General features: G+C 31.2%; 2 protein-coding genes across 4 annotated transcripts; one reads left to right on the top strand and one right to left on the bottom strand.

Annotated features, from left to right (window-relative positions):
• Positions 1–152: 152 nt before the first annotated feature.
• Positions 153–12,485, top strand: LOC113856600 (mitogen-activated protein kinase homolog MMK2-like). Of its 3 annotated transcripts, XM_027488491.1 has the most exons (7): positions 153–183; positions 8,433–8,571; positions 8,883–9,012; positions 9,825–9,962; positions 10,781–11,113; positions 11,692–11,875; positions 11,961–12,478. In XM_027488491.1, the coding sequence occupies exons 1-7, from the start codon at positions 153–155 to the stop codon at positions 12,134–12,136; spliced, it is 1,131 nt and encodes a 376-aa protein (XP_027344292.1). In that variant the 3' UTR covers positions 12,137–12,478. The 3 variants fall into 3 exon arrangements, with proteins under 3 accessions (XP_027344292.1, XP_027344291.1, XP_027344293.1); XM_027488490.1 differs by lacking the exon at positions 153–183 and having other exon boundaries at positions 8,220–8,571; positions 11,961–12,485; XM_027488492.1 differs by lacking the exon at positions 153–183 and having other exon boundaries at positions 8,220–8,571; positions 11,699–11,875; positions 11,961–12,101.
• A 274-nt stretch (positions 12,486–12,759) lies between these two features.
• On the bottom strand, positions 12,760–15,128 carry LOC113854325 (probable polygalacturonase). The gene is made up of 6 exons (XM_027485262.1): positions 15,079–15,128; positions 14,616–14,957; positions 14,392–14,512; positions 14,131–14,305; positions 13,716–13,786; positions 12,760–13,622 (listed from the first exon to the last, which is right to left on the bottom strand). The coding sequence occupies exons 2-6, from the start codon at positions 14,952–14,954 to the stop codon at positions 12,916–12,918; spliced, it is 1,413 nt and encodes a 470-aa protein (XP_027341063.1). The 5' UTR covers positions 14,955–14,957; positions 15,079–15,128; the 3' UTR covers positions 12,760–12,915.
• Positions 15,129–21,335: the final 6,207 nt, after the last annotated feature.

The raw sequence follows: 21,335 nt of genomic DNA, 5'->3' as shown, positions 1-21,335 counted from the left end.
CTATTTAAAATGATTTTGAAATGATCATTAGCTGAGACATATTGTTTAATTTTATTGATAGGTATGGTCAAAGAAGAACCTTTAGTTCTCATTTCATTAATCCAAGAGAGAATAAGTGGACAATTTGAGTATTCAATTTCTTACAAAAAAGCATGAAAAGCAAAGCAAAAAGCAATTGTGACAGTATTTGGTGATTGAGATGAATTTTATGCAACATTGCTAAGATGGTTAGAATATATGCAATTACATGCTCCAGGATCAATTTACAAAATTGAGACCAAGGATTTTGTGAGAAGTAATGTAATGGATAACAGATTCAGAGTCTTTCATTGATTATTTTAGTCATTTAGGCAATGTCGTGAAGCCTTCAAGTTTTATAAGCCTATAATACAGGTGGATGGTACCTTTTTGTATGGTAAGTATAAGCAAACATTACTAATTGCTACAACTAAAGATGGCAATAATAGTGTGCTTTTTATAACATTTGCTATTGTTGAAGGAGAAATATTATCAGCATGGGAATGGTTCTTAGCCATGATCCGTCTAAATGTGACTGATAAAATTGAAATTTGTTTGATATCTGATCACCATTAAAGTATTAAAGGTGTTGTGTCTAACTCACACATTGATTGACAACCTCCCAATGCTTACCATGTTTGTTGCATTCGTCACATTACAAGTAATTTCAATAGAAGGTTCAAAAATTCCACCTTGAAGAGTATGCTATGAAGTTAGGTAAGTTTTTTATAACATTTAAATTTTACATTAATTTTGAAGATATACTTATTTTTCACCATTAACTGTATAACTTATTTAAATATAGCATATACACTCTGCAAGCAAAGATTTGAAGCGAAGCTTAATACATTTCGTTCGCATTCTCCTGAAGTTCAAACTTAGATTGACAACATATCAAAGGAAAAGTAGAGTTTGGCTTATGATGATGAAGGGCGGCGTTATGGTCATATGACAACTAATTTGTCAGAGTCAATGAATAAAGTTTTAAAAGGGGCAAAAATTCTCTCAATTACTGCCCTTGTCAAAGCAACCTACAGTAGATTGGTTAAGTATTTTGTGAAGCGTGGTGAAAGTGCAATTAATGACATAAACAATGGTAAAAGGTATTGTCGTAAATTAATTGAAGTTATAGAAAAAAAATCAAGAAGAAGCATCTTCATATCAAGTTCATCGTTACGACATACAAAGAACAAATTTCGAGGTTGAAGAGACTTTTAATCCAATGACACAAAGAGGTGGTCATAAGTAGAGTGTGATTTTATCTAGACGATTTTGTGAATGTAGCAAATTTCAGGTGTACCGATACCCATGTTCACATGTCATGGCTGCTTGTACTACTCTAAGCAACAACTTTTGGCAGTATGTTAACCCTGTATATACTTTGCAGTATGTTGTGAACACATACTCATCTCACTGGTGGCCACTTGAAAATGAAAATAACATTTTACAAAATGATAAATGGAAGTTGTTGTCAGATCAAGATAGAGCACGAGGTAAAGGACGACCAAAGACCTCTAGAATTAGAAATGAAATGGATTAGATTGAGTCACAACCGCGACAATGATGTAGGTTATGTCGACAGTCAGGTCATAATTAACGTCATTGTCCTCAACAAAGCAATGCTAATATTCATCACGAGTAGGATTTTATGATTGTAAACAGTATCGTAAATTAATTTTGAGTATGTTGTCTTATTAGTTTAAATTAATGTTATGTCACATTAAGTTTCAGACAATGTGAGGAATGTGCCAAAATATAAACGAGTCATGCATGTAAACCAAATAAACCATTCACCAACATCGTCTAAAGTCATAACAACCAACAAAGAAAAAGTAAACGTCGACAGTTATATAATACAATATGATAACATATTCTGAATCAGAATCCAAGGACTGGTCATGAAGTCCCTCCTAATGAGGTGTGAGAATGCACTGTCGACGACGATCTCGAGTTCCACGGTGAGGGTTACATCTCACATCAGGTCCTGCTGCATCTAAGGCTCCAATAAATTCAGCATTAAGATCAATTCCATGATCATGCACGGGTAGTAATGATGTTGTTGCCTCACCATGTCTACTTTGATGAGTGCTTACACCGGGTGTATTCGGTGTGAAAAACATCGGCTCATATGGAAGAGGTGTCATGAAAGGGTAGCATCAGGAACATAAAATTCATCGATGGATAATGGAGATGCAGGAGGGATGTTTGTTTGCTGTGATGAGTGAACATAAGTTGACTGTGTCTCTTGCGATTGTTGAAACGGAAAAGGTGGAGAGACATAATAAACACCATCTCCTCGTTCGGGCAAAAGGGGTAACGTAAAATCTGTGGCCTGCAATTTTAAAAACATAACATTATTCATTATTCATTAAATATGATGTGTATAGGTACAATTCGCCAATGAAGCATAAGGTCATAATACCTGAATTGACATTCACCGACGTTGCAAACCTTTGCCTTCCCGATGTTGTGCACCCATACCGATGTCAATCTCAAGCTCATCTGGATTTTCACTCTTGATAGGAGGATCACATGAAGATGAAGGCTCTAAGATGCGTTCCTACTCATTTTGCAAGGCTAACATCGTCTCACACAACTCCTTCATCTCCTCAAATGAAAATGTGTCCCTACCATCACTACACAAGTAATATGCCCTCTCATGAGCATCTCCTTGCATAACCATTACATTCATATTAGATTATATTAAACAAACTAAATAGTTTAAAATATAAGAACAATACATACAAGTAATGCAAACATTGCAGCATCCCTACTCATCCACCGTCTGGTATGAGTAATGTACCACCGCATGCATTCAAAGTTCAAACTCAGTAGACCAATCTGCGGTTCATTACTCACAACCTAATCTACTCTCCCGTCCCAATGTTGTAGTACGCTCTTGAACTTCGACTCCTAATTGTCACCAGTCTTCCCTCTAAGAGTAATGTCATGTAGTTGGTTTGGCTAACAAGGAGCATGAGGAATATGTTGTACTATCCCAAATTGATGCATGACACGATCGGGCTGGTGCCATTCACATATTTAGAAACAAATAAGTGGCACAATTGCTTTCCAAATATGCATGCCTTCAGTGCATATGTCAGGCAAAGTATGCATCAAATCTATACTATATGGTTGCCACACAAACTGCATGTCAAAAAAATAGTTATTTAGTTTTTCATAAATATAAATTCATGATAACATACATCATTAACAAATAACAAAATACCTTATCATGTTTCAAATGATCAAATTTGAATCTAAAGTGTGCAAGATCCTTTCTCCCTTTCCTATAATTTTGAAAACCTAACCATCTATAAAAACATAAATATCAGTATTACTATTTGTAATAAAATATTGTTGTATAAATATTGAATGAAAAAATGAACATTGTAGGCATACCGTGCACCATAAGGAAGATCATTCTGTGTGTAAGGAGGATTACCCAGAGTTAGAAATGGAAACCTATCACACACCCACATCATCATAAGAGGAGTCAATCCTCCAATACCAGAGCGATCAATATTTGTGAACATGCATAACTCTCTGTATAGGAATGCTAACGTTGCAGCTCCCCAACTATATTGCCCAATTATCTCCAAATCCTCAAGTAAGGGAAGGTACCTAACTGGGACCTTACTACTAGAATGATTAGCTAATATAAATTCACCTATAAGTCTCAAAATATAAGCTCTAGCAAAGCGAGTTAGCTGAATGAGATTTTGGTTGTGCAGCCCAACATGGAAAAAATGCTCATCCAACTAAGTAAGTTTGAAGCTGCTCCCCATAAATGCAAAACTAGGTGGTCTAATTCCCAACAAATCTTCAACGATCTGTGCTCTATCACCTCCTATAGGGGCAATAACTAGTCTTTCATCAAAACGAAAACTCATCTGAATAGTAATATCTTGAAGAGTAATAGTACACTCTCCAGGAGGCATGTGAAATGTATGGGTCTTCAGCCTCCATCTTTCTACCAAAGCTGTAATCAGTTGGCGATCAATAGGAATACTAATCAACTGTGCTACTCCGGCAAATCCTGCTAGTGTCAAATGAGGAATAATCTCTACTAGAACTTCCTTCATGCCAACATGTATGAAATGACCTCTCCTCACTCTCAAAATTTGGTGTTCACGGCCATCTCAAATATGCTTTGAAACATGAATTGACTGATAGTGCAATAATGAACCATCTTCAGGGACGAAATTTAACACCCTACTACGAGACGAAGATGATGCCATCTAAAATCTATTTAAACAAGTAAAATATAAACTTCAAATTTATAATATAAGTAACAAAATTTAATAAAAATAAATTTATTTCATTATTACTTTAACAAAAAAAAAAAAAACTCTTTTACTAAATTTACCTACAATTAGTAAATTTATAGCATATCTTTCAATAATAGCTTACAACAAAATTTATATTTTCAAAATATCATTATACAAAATATAACCTCTAAATTCTTACTAATGTAGTTAACAATTATTTTTGTTCACTTAAATTATCACATAAATTTATTATTAATTAAAATCATATAAATAACTACAAACTTTTTAAAAGATTCAAATGTCTAAATTACTAATTATTCACATTTTTTTTTCAGTCATTTATATTTTTAAATAACATTTTTAATTTTATTTAACTTAAAATTTTATATATTTATCTTTTTTTCACTTAATTCCTTATTCTTTTACTCTAAAATTTTTTCAAATTAATTTATTTTATAATTAAGTGATGAATAACTATATTTTTATCTTTCACAATTTTAAATTATTTACAATTTCTTAATTATGTGACATAATATTTATTGAAATATTATTACAAATTTAACAACTGCATCTTTTTAATAATGTAAATTTATTAATTAACATATTTCATTCTTATTATTTCAATTTTATTTTGTTATAATTATTTCTTTAATTTAGTAACATTCTAATAATCACATATAATTCTTCCTCATATATTTATCTAATTTAATTATTTTATATTTTTCATTTTATTTATATTTCTCAATTAATTTATATTTATATATGTTAAAAATTTTGTTATTTTAACATAATATTATTTGTATAACTAAATAATATCATCATTATTTTTATTTTTAAATACAATTTCTACATAAAAAAACAAAAATATTATAAATTTTAATTTAAATATTTTTCTATTTTTTATTTTCCTATTTCTCTATTTTTGTCTTTTTCTTATTTTTGTATTTTCTTATTTTCCTATTTTTAACATGCACAAAACAACAAAATAAATTATAATCCTCATTTTCACTAACCTTTTGACGTGGGAATGGAAATGGTGGACCACCCGAAAGTTCCTTTCAATTTTGCAATCTTCCTTAAATGGATTATGCAACAAAAACATATAAAAGAAATTATTTTTTTAAAAGAATATATTCATATTTATATCTAACATACAAAAAACTCATTTATTCTTACCTTACAAAATTTTAAAATAGCAAAATTTCCACCTCTCTGCGTTTTCATTTTTGCCAAAAAAATTTTAACCTTTTCAGGTACTGAACAAAGAAGATGAAGAACCGCAGACTAGAAGCACCAAGAGAGAGAGGGAGGGGCGAGCGGCAATTACCTCTTGCAGCAATGGCACGTGGACCAATCATATTTGTGTCGATCTTGAACATACCGACACTTGTGTCGCCAAACGCAGTACTGACACTAAAGTCGGATTTAAACCGTCTGACACACGAGACACCCTCCACGTGTTCGATTTGCAGCTGTAGATCAATATTTTAAAAATCTGTCCGTTAATCTTTCTAATAGTGTCGGTTACAAATTTGACGATATTATTAATTTAAAAAAAATTATTGAGTCAGCTATGTATCTTCTGACACTACTTCCACGTAAGTTATAAACATGACATTTGTTATGAAACAACCCTATTTGGAGAATTTGTTTCTCCTTTAACCTCATCTGGGCAAAAAAGTCGCAAGCGCCCTCCCTCATTTTAACCCTAACACCGTCCTTCATGATGATTTATTCCTTTTGATGTGTATAAGTGGTATCTTCTAGTTGAACAAAAACGTATGTAGCCCAAGTTTGTTTCATTTAACAATTTATTTAAAGTTAAACACATATTTGCACAACTTGAACGTAATATTTTATAAATAATGTTGAATCGTAAGTTAGATAAAATTTCCTTCTACATCTGAATTTCACGTTAAGATATAAGTTACACTCAATATAACTCATTTAACACATATTTTGGCTATTTAAAGCGGTTCCAAACACATTTTCAGTAGATAAAAATATTATAAGGACGTCAAAATAGGTAAAATACAATAGGTGACTCAAATTATTAGATATATAGCATGAGTTAAGTTCTAAAATGTTAAATCTAAGTTTGATTTGGCTCAACACAAAACATAACTGAATCTTGTGTATTAAGTTTGCAAAGCACTTGACCAGTTTACTCGTTTGTTTTTTCTAAAAACATTTCAGACCCTTTTTTATTTGGTCTAAACTTTTTATTTGTTCAGAAATCATGTAAAAAATAATAATGGTAAAAGGAATGTATGATAAACTTTATCAAGTTATATATAAATACATATTAATTATTAAATAGTGATACATAATGCATAAATATAGGTAGATAATAATGCTAGAACGTATGAACTAATAATTTTATATAATGTTTATATACATGTTAATTATAACATGGTTATTAAGTAAATCTTTTGTTTTGTAATATAAAAAAAGACTTTGCTAATATGTTAGTCCTATTATAACTCTTAATGAATTGGGCTGGACTGGTGATTTTACAGGTTGATTGGGGGCCAGTTGGGCTTATTTTGTTGGGGGCCTCCTTTTCAGGAGACTCAGTTCTAATGACCCAAAGAAAAAAAACAAATATTCGTTGACCTTAATATGAGTTAGCACTTCTATGTTGTTGCAATCATTGCCCAAGAAATCAGGCACTACAAACACACAGATTACTTGCATGGAGTCAATCTAGAACGTTTGTTTTGCATCTTTCATCCTTCTTTACTTGCTCGAGACTTTGAAGATTTTTACAAACATTAGTTAAGTCTTAGAAAAGGGTAGGAATATTGAGGTACTTCATATTATAATACCAATTTGGTCTTCGTAAAGAGTGAATATTGAATTTTATCGTTATAAAGGTATCACTCTGGACAAAATTGATATAATAAATTGTGTCAATCTTCAATTATACTCGTGGTATTGTTCCTGGAGTCATTGTTTGAGGCATACCATAATGCTTATGCATGGCCTTCTTGACTTCTGTATTAATCTTCCGAGCAAATTTTCAGTGTTCAATACAAGTGAAAGTTCTTCTGCAGGCTCAGATTCTCCCAATTCTTTTCCTGTAACAATTGTGATTCATTTTAACAACTTACATTTGACATGTAAACTAGGTGGGGTAAAGTTTTTCTGCGTGAAAATAGATCCATGGTACACAGCATTTTACTCACTATTCTCGTCCACCACTTGCAGAAAGAATGGTTGAATCTGATGTACCATGAAGCAAGTCAAACACAATTGCCAGCAATGCTCAATTCGTATTTCACACCGAGACACAAATCCAGCACTTTGAGTCGATGATCCAAATTCTTTCACACATTAGAAAATTATATAAAAATATTTAAAATAAAAGAAGAATTGATTTCAAAGAAGAAAAAAAATCTCGAGAGGCATACGCAATGTCTCAAGAGTACATGTGTACACTTCATTGTGTTGTGTTGTTGGCCTAAGACACCATAGGGTAACTTGGTCTTCCATTTTTTATAATTAATCTTTTTTGGTTCCATGTTATGTTAATCCATTTTCTCTTTTCATGTCATAAAGTGCTATACGTGGTGAATTTTCTACCGTACTACACCTTTACTATGCATGTCATCACATAAAATTCGTGAACTCAGAATGGGACGTGGTTCTGAGGTGTACGGTGTACCTAAAAAAGAGAAATAAAACTGGATTCTAGAAGCTTATCGATTCAAGAATACAAGGAAATAAGCAAACATCTCGTGACAAATCCTTAAAGCAATTAACTAGATATAATGCTTTTTAAGAAATCACGTTATAGTTTAGGCTTTTACAGGTAGAATGATCAATAACCGAGTGATAAGCTCATGATCTGGAAAACGCCATTTTAAGATTGATATTAAAAAAATTGATTAAAACACACTTATCCCACAACTACTTTTTCCTTTTTGATATGTGCTACAACCACTTTTGTGTGTGTGTGTGTGACACATTAGCTTTCAACAAATGTTTGTTCTAAGAACATAAATATCTTTGTATTCTTATACTAATTGGGTAACTTGCTGTCTAGTCATGAGATCAGTTGCTTACCCATTGTTCTTCAAGTTTCAAAATTGAACATGGCCACAAAAGGTTCAAGCTCTTCTGCTTCTGCTTCTGCTTCAGGGGACGCTAAAATCAAAAGGGTTCTTATCCATGGTGGTAAATATGCACAGTACAATGTGTATGGAAACTTGTTCGAAGTGTCCTCCAAGTACGTGCCTCCTATTCGCCCAATTGGTAGAGGCGTTAATGGCATCGTTTGGTAAGTGTTTTATTTTCTTCATCGTAGGTAGGATCCCAAATTAAATGCATAAATTTGATTCGGTTTAGTGAAGGACACACGAAAATAAATAACAAATTTTTATCAAAAGTTATAGAGTTTAAGTTACACAATTAATTTAAACACTTATTTAGCAAATTCTTTATAAGCAACAATTTATATCATAAATTTAACAATAAAATTTTGTGATATGTTAAGATTTTTAATGAGAAATTGGTAGGTTAGAAAAATTGATTTGATAATTGTTGGTTTGGAAATGATTTTATGTTAACTTGAACAATTTTTCATTTTAGTGCTGCTGTTAATGCCGAAACACACGAACAAGTTGCCATCAAGAAGATTGGTAACGCATTTGACAATATAATTGATGCTAAGAGGACGTTGAGAGAAATCAAGCTCCTTCGTCACATGGACCACGAAAATGTAAGTGCTCATCTCTTGTTGTGTTCCTTTTTTCCCTCCTGTTTACCCCTGCAAACTGAGGACGTGATTTTTCAAACATATTTCATACTTAGTAATCATGGTGCAATTATTTTTATAATTTCATATGATACTATTCTCTTACATATTTAGTATTCCCTTTAACCTTTTTTTACGGTCCCTTTTAAAAGGTTTTAACATTTTCTTTTACAAAACACTTTGTAATTTTTATGAAGTATTTATTATTAATTTTTTAGTGGTCCTTAATAAATAAATCAATGAAATTTTAAATTAAAACCAATAAAGATAAATGTTGATAATAGTTAGGTTTATCATGTTATAATATTTTTAAAATATTAAAAATATTAGTTTATGCGATTCAGTTAAAGATGTCTTATAAAAATGACTGGATGAAGTACATGTGTTCCTTCTACGATGCTAATTTGTAAAAACAAATTAGAGAATTGGGCTGAAATTAATGGCCTTAGCAAGTTCTTCAGATGTTCCTTGCCAGCAGTGCTGGGGCCTGGGGGTTGAGTTTATTATTATTATGCTTATATTTCAACTTGTCCTAAGATGAAGTACTGTATAAACATAGATCAGACTACTATGTCTATAAAATAAATAAAAGAAATCAAACTGCTCTATGGGAATGAAGTCAATAAAATGTTTAATATATTTCACAATTGACAAACCCCCGAAGCCAGTTTCCAATAGAAATTTTAATTCAAAAACTGCTTCTGAAAAAACGGAAGCTTGTTCTCCATTTATAAATTTTTTGTTTAAATATTTGAAATTGCTATAATTTTTCACAGATCATTGCCATCAAGGATATCATACGGCCCCCCAAAAAGGAGACCTTTAATGATGTATACATTGTTTATGAATTGATGGACACTGATCTTCATCATATAATTCATTCTGAACAACCTCTGAGTGAAGAACATTGTCAGGTTTGGCTCCAAAGATATTAGTGGATAATACATGCCATTTTTAATTTCTTTTAAAGCGAGTTTGTCTTGATTATATTCTGTAACATAATATCTACCTTTTGTTATTAAAAATATTGATATAACCCTTGTACTGTTCTTGGATGTCGGCAGTTTATTAAAACATTTAAATTAGGAGCATGCTTTAATGTTGGATTATCATAAACTCTGGCGCGAGCATATATGGCTTTAGCATTCATTTTCTGTACAGAACATCTATGGAAGTTAGCATCCATATTCTGTACACAAAATCTATGAAAATCAATGGTATTGTGAATATATTTTGGAGTAATGAAAATTCCTTTTAAATAGAACAAAACTTAGGTACAGTTCATTAAGTACTTGAGGTGTCGTTTTTCAACTAAAATTAGAGTTTCATCTTGCTTACACACTAAAGGTTGGCATTAAAAGTCAATGCAAGTTATAAGGTAAAACTTTCATTTAGATAAGAGGAAATAATATCTAAAGAACAATATCTATGTTTTGTTCTTTTTATTCCATTACAGTGTGACACATAGTTGCCTTTGCTAACTCAAAGAACTGTTGTAAGTTAGAAACTTATCTTTTGATATAACGTTCACATGTTAGACTAATTTTGAAGTGTGAAGGAAATGGATCAGATAAATAGATAATCTTAAATATATAATCTCTTTTCTTTACTATGATCATAAGACATACTAATGTCATACAAAACTCGCCTCAAGAAATATTTTCTTTGGATTTCTGCTTTTGACTGAGTTTTAAATCAAGCAAGGAATTGATATTTGAAGAAACTTCTGCAGTACTTCTTATATCAGCTGTTACGGGGGTTGAAATACGTGCACTCAGCTAATGTTTTGCACCGCGATCTTAAGCCTAGTAATTTACTAATGAATGCAAACTGTGACCTCAAAATCGGGGACTTTGGTTTGGCAAGGACAACCACTGAAACAGATTTCATGACAGAGTATGTTGTCACAAGATGGTACCGAGCCCCAGAATTGCTCCTTAATTGTTCTGAGTACACTTCTGCAATTGATGTTTGGTCTGTTGGTTGCATACTTGGTGAAATTATGACCAGAGAACCCTTGTTTCCTGGGAAAGACTATGTTCATCAACTAAGGCTTATAACCGAGGTATGGTTTTGGCGCTTCCATTTTGGGTTATGCTCCACTGAAGCATGCTAAGTTTCTAACTCATGAATTGCATTACCTGTTTGTCTCATTAGTTATTTGGAAACTCACTTTCTTAACAGAGAAAAATAACTCCCTTGACCTTCCTAACATTCTTAATGACTCTTCTCTTGTGTGCTTATCCCTACTTAGTTTATTTCTTACTTTCATGATTAACTTCAGGAATTGGATACTGTGTGAGATTTTCACACTGAATACCTTGAGAAACTTTTTAAATTTGTATAGAATTGGCATCTTTCCAACACTATAGAGCATAACCATGCTGTTCTTATTCTTCTTGTTTCTTGTTGACCATCTATTACTAATTTACTATTGGTGATGAATCGCAGCTAATAGTTAGTTACACTGCAATAAACCAAATCAGCTAATATATTTATTTGTAGTAATATCATGTTCTATCTTGCATCTTATTGTCAAGCGAATTTGAGGAAAGTGTGTAAGCTGATTTTCTAGTTCCTTGAAAATTGTTGGATACAAGTTGTTGCACCATTCATACATTCAATTTTCCTTTTGCACAAAAGTTATTAGGTTCACCTGACGATGCAAGCCTTGAATTTCTCCGAAGTGATAATGCTAGAAGATATATTAGACAGCTTCCACAGTACCGGAAGCAAAAATTCTCTGCTAGATTCCCTAACATGTTGCCTGAGGCATTGGATCTGCTAGAAAAGATGCTTATCTTTGATCCAAACAAACGCATTACAGGTATGTATTCTTTGTCCAATTTTAGTTAAATATAAATGGTCTCATATGTTTCACATTAATGTGGTATTTTCATTTTTATCTGCAGTTGATGAGGCACTATGTCACCCATATCTTTCATCACTTCATAACATCAATGACGAGCCAGTGTGTCCCAGGCCATTCAGTGTTGATTTTGATCAGCCAACATGCACTGAAGAGCATGTGAAGGAGCTCATATGGAGGGAATCAGTGAAGTTCAATCCAGATCCACCCTGCCAGTAATTCTTTCTTGGTTGAATGAATGTAACAACATGAACCTCTTTCCCCTTAAATATATTGCCTGTCCATCATCCATGTGATTTGCTAAGGACAAATTGAAGTTCTCTTCCTTGTAATCTAGTCATAAACCAACAAGGATATGGAAACAAATTTCTCTTGGAAAATGGGTAATCGTTAGAGTTGGATGTTACAGGCTTTTATGAAAGTAATAAAAAAGCAGTGTTGTATTGTGCTCAAGTTTGATTTAGGAGAGAGAAAGGGTGTCAGGGCAAATAGGATAGCAAAATTGTTGGTCTGTCATGAGCCTCTTTCTTAGTACATGACAATTATCTTTAAATGCCGCTTTCAAGTTTCAATGTTTAGATAAGATGCTTAACTTTCTTTCACGTGTGGTGATTGATGATTCTTCTTGTTTCATGGCTGTGAGGGTTGTGTTGGCAAAGTAATACGATAAAATAACACTAAAGAGTTGTAAATCAATAATCAGTTGCATGATCTGCACTTTGAATGCAGCATTAGCTATCAAATAATTGTGTGCACTTTGCTTAGTACCTATTTATGTGTTTTGCATGGTTAATGCAAAAAATCAATGAATTTCACGATCAGATGAAGAAAAATTTGCATTTATTATTGAGTCACTTCTGTTTAATTTTTGATGTTTCCCTTGTTTACATTCTTATACAAGTCTCCAATGTTTTAAATACAAACAATTTTTCAATTTTTGAAGTAATACATTGTTTGATTTGGAATTTTCCTTGCACTGATCCGTTCCTTTTACACTGTCATAAATTCCTTCTGTAAGTGCACGTTTGAACCTTGATATCTTCTATGGGCAAAGTTTCTTCTGGGAAGGTACATGCCCCAATCTTATCTAATCCTTGATCTGGCAACAAATCACATGGCAGAGGAGTCACACCACTTGAAATCCCAGCAATATCAGTGCAATTCCATGGAACCTTTTTAGCCTTCTTTGCCAGTTGAATGGTTACATTGGATATGCAGATTCCAGTAAATGGATCACCAGATATACCCTCTAATCTTGCTGCCATAGTGACATTCTCAGCTACCATATCGCGATAATTAATATTCTGAATCAGAGGAAGTGCATTGGGATCATAGTTATCATCAGCATGAGACCCATAATTTCCAGTCATCCAAAATGCCCATTTCATGGTTATCATAGTCATTCTTCTAACATATATGTCCTTCACGTAGCCTCCTCTTCCTACAGCAGTTTTGATCCTCACCCCTGATTCTGTATTGATGGCTATAATGTCTTCAGCTCTCACATCCTGAATCCCACCAGACATTTCACTCCCTAAAGCAATCACAGCACTGAATGGAGAAATACAAGTGAGCCTTCTGATTACCAGCTGTTTAGTTGGCATTCCAAAAGCTATACCATACTCATCCCAACCACTCTTCACAGCCACACAATCATCTCCCGATACAATATAACAATCCTCAATTCGCGTGTTTGTGCACGAGTCTGCATCACAACCATAAACCTTATTCAGTTTCGCTAACATGTTTTATACAATATAATATCATCTAGGAAAAATATGATCTTTTCTTAAATTACCAGGGTTGATTCCATCTGTATTCGGGGATGTCACAGGAGCTAGAATTGTGATTCCTGGAACAATAACGTTGCTGCATTCAAATTTCTTAGTTAAAAAAAATGAAACAATATTGTTGAAATCAAGTGTGAATTAAGTCACATATAAAATGGGATATGAGTAAGTTAATGATTTATATAGAGATGGAGCCATGTACCCATTGCCTTAAGGTTTTGGGGTTGCAGTCCTACTCATTGTAAGGCTCCCTACTCTTTAAAAAAACTCAACAGTGCGACCAAGGGAGTTGACGGTGTAAAAAAAAAAAACTTCTCATGTGGAAGGAGCATATCAGCTGATATGGACAGATATGTTCATTTTAATTGATAAATTGTACTAACAGCAAATATAAATAATAGACATAGCAAAGAGACTATGAACCTGCTATATACAGGATGGACATTCCACGATGGAGAATTAACCAAAGTGAGATTGGATATCTGAACATTATCTGAGTACATGATTTCAATTAGGTAAGGCCTGGTATAATTGAGCTGTCCATTGTGGAATTTTTGCCACCATAAGTCACCTTGTCCATCTATTGTTCCATTACCCCCTGGAAATAAATTCGAATTCAATAATTAAAAGAATCAAAATTTTAGTTGGACTAAATTTATAACCCCAAAAGCACAACTTCATTACCAGTTATGACTACATCAGTGAGGTTGGTTCCAAAAATTAGACTGCTAAACCTTCCACCTTGGGTATCCCTCCCTCTACCATAAGATGGCAAGGGATCAATCACTGGCCAGTCACATTCATCCTAATACCATAGTTTTGACAAAAACATAATATCAACACACATAAATTACATTAAGTGAAAAATAATATTAGCAAATTTACCAGCAAGAGTTAAGCAATGAAACCTGAGAACCAAGAATTACAGCATCCTTGTGTAGGAATAAAGTGAAATGGCTTGTGACATTGAAACTACCAGTTAACCATCTTCCTGGGGGAAGATAAAGTTGAGACCCACCATTTGATGCATATTGGCTCAAATAATCTATAGCTGTCTGAAAGGCTTTTGTGTTCAAAGTTGTTCCATCACCAACCCCTCCAAACTCTATCAGTGAGGCACTGTAAGCTCTGCAGCTCACGGAGCCGTAATCAAAATAGTCCAGAACTGGTGCTTTGCGGCTCTCAACTGTTGTCAGGCTTGGCAAAACAACCAAGAGTGCAAATAATGATAATAATAACACATCCATAACCTGTCAAACAATTCATATGTATTCCAAGGCATCAACTCAAATTAGAGGTTCTTGTACTACTATATCTCTTAATGCTAGGAATTAAGAAATTAAGATGAAGGTAAAGGAGTGGTTCTTGTACCTGAATTATTTTGGAGGAAGAATAGATGTGGCGCTGAGTTGTTGGTATGTCTACATAGAAAGACATTGTAGGTGTGTGTGTGCGTATATACTAAGTATTATTTTTGGCTTTCATTTTGTGCGACCCCACAAATCCTATTATTCCTTATTTGTCATGTGATAACTGGAACGTAACTTTTAAGGTGAAGTTCGCTAATTTAGTCCGTTCTACTTCTTTGGATTCAATTCGACGGTGAGTGAACGATCAGGGATAATTATTAAACAAATAATTACTCGATCCCGTTATTAACTTTTTCGTTGGAATTTGTGAATTCTAAGCTTAAAAAGAAAGCAGCTGTGGGAGCTTGAACTTTCTATTGGGAGACATATAGGTACGACGAGGCTTTTGTCAACCAGTGATCATATCTTATGTTAAACTAACAAATGAAAAAAAAAATTATGTTAAAAGCACATTAAAAATTATAGTAACAGTGCATTAATTATACTATTTTATTACATAGCAAATTAGATCTACGAAGGTAAAAGATTAAATATTTCCATTATTGAGTTTGAGGTCTGATTCGGCAAATGATGCTGGGGTGTGACGAGGATTGAGGGAAATAATGAATTGGTATGCAAAATTTGGAAAGATACACTGAACTGAACAGATTTGATTTGAAGACACGATTCATTAACAGTGTTGACTATTGAGTGTATATTTATGCAAGGGAGCAATGCCATTTTACTAATTTCAGTTTCACCTTCTAATCTTCTATTGTTTTCCATGTTGAAGCCATTTTAATTTTCTCCTCCATGAGTGGTTCTCCTTCTCTAGTCTCCCACTTACATGTTTCTTTGAAGTCTTAAATTGGTCCATTATCGATTATAGCGGAAGAGTGGCGTGACCAATATACTATGCTGTAACGTGCATCAATCTGTGCCTTATCTTCTTCCACTGAATAAAAATATATAAGACTTATCTGCCACTATTCTTCGACGTACTCATTTCAATGGTGGACATTATATTGACACTATCTCCCATTACCCTTTGTCCTTAATTTCTTAATTATGTAGAATAAAAGTAAATTGAGTGCAAGTATGGTGTGGATGGTGCATAATGTTAGTAATTTATAATGGGAAACAGCATTCTTTTGTTGGGGGAGGAGGGTCCACATTGTCACGGAACATTGTCGGAATGTGTCTACATTACCTTCCATTGCCAACCCGTGAATATTTTTCTGGTTGCAGAAACAAGACACTCCCAGTGGCCAACTTCACGGGCCAAACTTCATTTTCTTGAAGGAAATTTCTGGTTCACTTTCCATAATTAAAAAAGAAAATTATCAAGATCAAGAATTAAGATAATTTGTATGTAATAAAAAATAAATTATTGATAAAGATTTTAAATTTGTATATTAACAAATAATAGAATATATTAATATTTTATATTAATTTTTGTACTAATAAAATTATTTATTAGTATAATATATTATATTGTCAGTATTTATACTGATAATTTATTTTTTAATTAAAAAATAAATACTAACAAAAGTTAGTTTAATATTAAATCATTAATAAATGAAAATTTTGTATACATTATTATTTATTTTTAAAAATTAACATCTAATAAAAATAAATTTCCCAAATTAATATTGTGAATAACTAGTTTATCAAAATTTAAAAAGAATAACATTCACTCGACATATGATTTGTTTTCTTGGCTCTACAATTCTAACCAATTTTGCTCATTCTAACTTGTTTAAACTTTTTAAAATCTTTAATCTGACCTTAGTTTTGTTATTGTTTCAACTTGTACCCATCTTCTTAAATTTTAGAAGTCATAGGTCTGTTTTCTTAAGTTGCTCCAAAATAAACAGAAGACAAGTACAAAAAGAGAGATAATTACTCCTGAAATATCCTTTGGTGTTTACTTGTATAGGGGTTAGACCCAAAGGATGTGTTTGACGCACATAAAAGAAAAATACAAAACGGTTAACACGGTATAAGAAGTAGTCTTAGAGGTTATGCAAATTTAGAGTTGCCACTCACAAGGAGTGTGAAGTTTGATTAGAGAATTTGTGTTCATTGGATGAACTTGTAAGCTCTTCTTTCATCCTATTTAATTATTTATCTCTTTGTTTTGACTATAACATCTCAATTGATAAAATAAGATAAAAACATACACTTTTTTCATACACACCTAATTGGGAACTTAATTTTATTGCTTGTAATATGTGTTAGGGCTTGTGGAACATGATATTTTTGGCTAAGAGTATAGGATCAATTTACCTAAGTATAAGCAATTTTATGTGTCCAACTGACATACAAGTTGAATTGAACATAGACTCCTAGTCCTTAAGATATTGTTATTTTCTGTCAAAGTCAACATGTATTTAACATCTCTAGTTTCACGGTTTTTTTTTCTTCTTATTTCTCCCCCCACTTATCATCGCTTACATATATTTAATTAGTTAATTGGTTTGTAATTGAGAAATTGATAAAAATTTAAGAGAGAGTGATACTTTTACTATTCATTTTATTACTTATGCGACCCATATATTTGTAGAATGCGTGATACGTACCCAGCACTAGCTACTAATCCGATTGAATTCTCTGGTTGGTCTCCGTTAGTGTTGATGAGGTTTAGTCAAATTGATAGGTTTTTTGGACATTTGGACAGTGATGAGTGTCGAACTAAAAGTTAATTATTGATTTATTGAGTAACAAATATTTCATTTTTTCCCTTCAATTTTTAAAAATTTTCCATTTTATGATTATTTTTAAAATCAACAATGAAATATGGATTTTTGTATCATTCACACTTAATAGAATAGGGGATGAACTAACGAAATACCATCCAATTTATTATGGGAAAGTCACTGGGCCCAAATAATACTCATTTAAGAGGTAAAGCCAAATTTTGCTACCAAAAAGAGTTGACAAAAAAATACAGAAACAATAAAATGGATCGTCACAGAAAGCGTTTTTTTATTTTTTATTCTGGACCAAAAAAGCCCTATTCCATTAAGTCAGTTGATTCGCTGGTAATCAACCAGATACCAAGATGAGTTTCCTTTACGCATACTAATTAATGCTGGAACCACATGGGAAAGACAATCCAAAACGACATATTCAAACTCACGTCACTACGCAAAAAGAACTATATTAATAGGGTAGTGTATTGAATTATTTTCCTTTAATATAACCTTTAGTTAACAAATAAATCATTAATATAAACATTGCGAATTTATGTTAATAATATAATACCATAAAAATAAATAAATCTATTAACCATGAAAAGAATACTTTCAATATATAAGATGCTTGTATAATGGTATTATTCTCAACTCACAATATTTGTGTTAGTAATTAATTATCAATAAAAAATTGTATTAATGAAGATAATTATAATGTCTATTTTTTTTATTAATAAATAATATTTTAATAATTATGAAGGAGTGCAAGGTGTAAAGCTTTTTTCTCACACCTTAAGATTTAGAATGTGTTTTGACATTTGATTATTTATTATTTTTTAAAATAACATGTAATAAATTTAATAATAAAATTTGTTGAGATAAACTGAAAAAATTAATTTTAATAAAAAATAATTATTTAAATAAATTAAAAAAGTTATATAAGTTGTATAAGTTGTTCATAAATTATTTTAAACATACCTTTGAAATAATATATCATTTTAATTTCGAAAATTACAAATTTTTATTAGTTTAGTCTTTAAAATTGTAAAAATTAATTTTTAATTCCTAAAATTATAAACATTATTTAAATTAGTCCTTAAAATTATAAATATCACTCAATCCAATCATTAAAATTATGAAATAAAATTGGTAATCCTTAAAAATTTATCATTTTAACTTTTAAAATTATAGACATCTATCAATTTAGACCTTAAAATTATGATAACGATTTCTAGTTCATCACATTAAATTTTAAAAAAATGCACTCCTTTTTTTTTTTCAAAACATTTTAACCATATGTTAATTTATCAAGTTAACCATTAAATAATAATTACATGATTGTCCATGTCGTTAAATAACATAAATTTATTTTATAGTGTTGTTTTTAAATATATAGTAAGGAAGGATATGTCTTTAGAATTGAGCTTCTTCTATTACTTTAATTTTATTCTAAAATGTATAGAAAGAAACATTCTATAAAATGCCAATTCATTCAAAATTACTTCATACTTTTATATACCAAAACTTTTATCAAAACTTTAAATACTGAATTACTTAGATGCTTGTAATTTTAAATGTTAAAACATTAATTTTTTAGAGATAAAAATTTTATTCTATAATTTATCAATTAAAATAAATAGTGTTTATAAAAAGATTAAATAAAATAATATTTATAATTTTAAAAATTAAAATGACCAAATTTTTTTATTTTAATTATATTTTTTTTCATAACTTGAGAAATTAAATTAAAATATATCTATAATGTGAAGAACTAAAACAAACAGAGCTAAATGATTGTTTTTAATAATTTTAGAGGTTAATTTTTTATATAAGTTTAAGAAATAAATTAATAAATCTAAATAATTTTAAAGACTAAAATTATATATTATACTAAAATTTGTCTTTCTTTTTTTTTTTTTTTGTTCAACTCTATGAGTTATGTTCGATTCCTACTTTTGCACGATTCAGGTTCCGTTTGAAAATAAGATAAAAACAATTCCTATAAAATCCAAAAATAATAGCTACAGTTGAAAGTACTCTATGAAATTCTGATACCATTAATTTTGTAGTAAAAATTCGATTTGTGACTCGTAAATTATAAACCAATCAAGCACTCTATAAAGAGCTGTATGATTAATTTAATCATACCTTGCCACGGCTGGACGCTAATTACTCTCTTGTTAAATAAGCTGCACTACACTCTAATGTTTTGCAAAATCATCAACAAGATATTTACAGTTAAACTGTAGACAAATATTAAAATATACATGCATGAAACAACTCCTCAATTCCAAACAATTAGCTAATTATAACACCACTGTCAGTTAAATTTGGTAATAAATCAAATTAACTCAAAATTAGTCTGATAGTCCGACTTGTTAATTAGCTTGGACTGCAATTAGGTTAGTTAAATAAATAATTTGAACTTTAACATGTATACTATATTTTAATTTATTTGGTTCGTAAACTAACTTAATATACATACATTATGTAAATATATAGAGAACATCCAATATTTATATAACATATATGAATGTATGATGGATGATATTTATGTAAATTGTGTTATTTTTAACTTTTACTTAATCTATTTATATATGTATTTCAAATTCACAAGTTGAAATAAATAATTTGAGCTTAAATTGAGTTGAATTTAAACTAAAAAATTGGTTTATACTAAACTCGGTTAAAATGGTTATCTCATTTTCAATATTAGTTGGTAGGCATATTACATTCTATAAAATGATGAAAATTTGATTTTATAGTTTGAAATATTGCAAAAGTAGTATTTTGCCAGATTAACCATCATCTAATTCTTAGTAAGAAATGTATAGTTTGGAATTAATTATGATATTTAGATAGCAAAAATGACCATAAAGAGAAGTTAAATCTTAGTTTTTTCCAAATTAAGGCGATCAATCAACTCTACAAGGAAGGAGCTAGTAAACAGGCTACACAAATCCTTTGATCATGCAAGCAGATCAACATATTATCACAGGATAGAGCAAGGAAGCGTGTGTGTGTGCGCCCAATGTTTTTACTTTCTGAAGTAAACGCGAGGGAAAGGAAGGAATTGATAAAGAAAACGGAAATTAAAGCACCCCAGAGAGTTGTAAGCTCATAATTAAGAAGAAGAAGAAGATCAAGGAAAGTAAATCTTAATTAGATTAATATGAAGAGTAAATTACTAAATGTTGACAAGCAAAAGTAACAATCTGATCATGTCATTAAAACCAGTATGCAATGAAGTGAATCAGCAGAAAATTCGCAAAGCTCAGGCAATAATATGCAAACCAGAAAGTTGTATTGTAGATAATGAATGTTTCTCTTGCTGGCTTTTAAGAAACATAATGCATGTGATGAATTTAAAAAGTTCCGTACTAACTGAATTTAAATATGAAATGTGAGAAAGTTATCAACTAACACAAAAATAAAAAGGAAATATCACTTATTTAATTTGTTGAAGTACAGCAGAAATAACTCTTACATTCTTCACATATGATTTTCATTGATATATACTACGTACCATAGAAAGCACACACTGATATATTTTTAGCGAGACAGCAATAGCCCACACCCAATC

The sequence above is a fragment of the Abrus precatorius genome, unplaced genomic scaffold (genome assembly GCF_003935025.1).
Source record: "Abrus precatorius isolate BTA unplaced genomic scaffold, Abrus_2018 Scaffold11, whole genome shotgun sequence".
In the NCBI taxonomy this organism is placed as follows: domain Eukaryota; kingdom Viridiplantae; phylum Streptophyta; class Magnoliopsida; order Fabales; family Fabaceae; genus Abrus; species Abrus precatorius.
The sequence above is the reverse complement of the archived record's forward strand: the minus strand, read 5'-3'. Positions and strand labels throughout refer to the sequence as shown.

Coding starts and splice junctions, on each gene's coding strand:
- LOC113854325 (XM_027485262.1), bottom strand. CDS start 14,954: ATGGATGTGTTATTATTATCATTATTTGCACTCTTGGTTGTTTTGCCA. Junction 14,306..14,391: donor CACTGATGTAGTCATAACTG/GTAATGAAGTTG, acceptor ATTTATTTCCAG/GGGGTAATGGAACAATAGAT. Junction 13,623..13,715: donor TACAGATGGAATCAACCCTG/GTAATTTAAGAA, acceptor GTTGTGATGCAG/ACTCGTGCACAAACACGCGA.
- LOC113856600 (XM_027488490.1), top strand. CDS start 8,387: ATGGCCACAAAAGGTTCAAGCTCTTCTGCTTCTGCTTCTGCTTCAGGG. Junction 9,013..9,824: donor GTCACATGGACCACGAAAAT/GTAAGTGCTCAT, acceptor AATTTTTCACAG/ATCATTGCCATCAAGGATAT. Junction 11,114..11,691: donor AACTAAGGCTTATAACCGAG/GTATGGTTTTGG, acceptor TTTGCACAAAAG/TTATTAGGTTCACCTGACGA.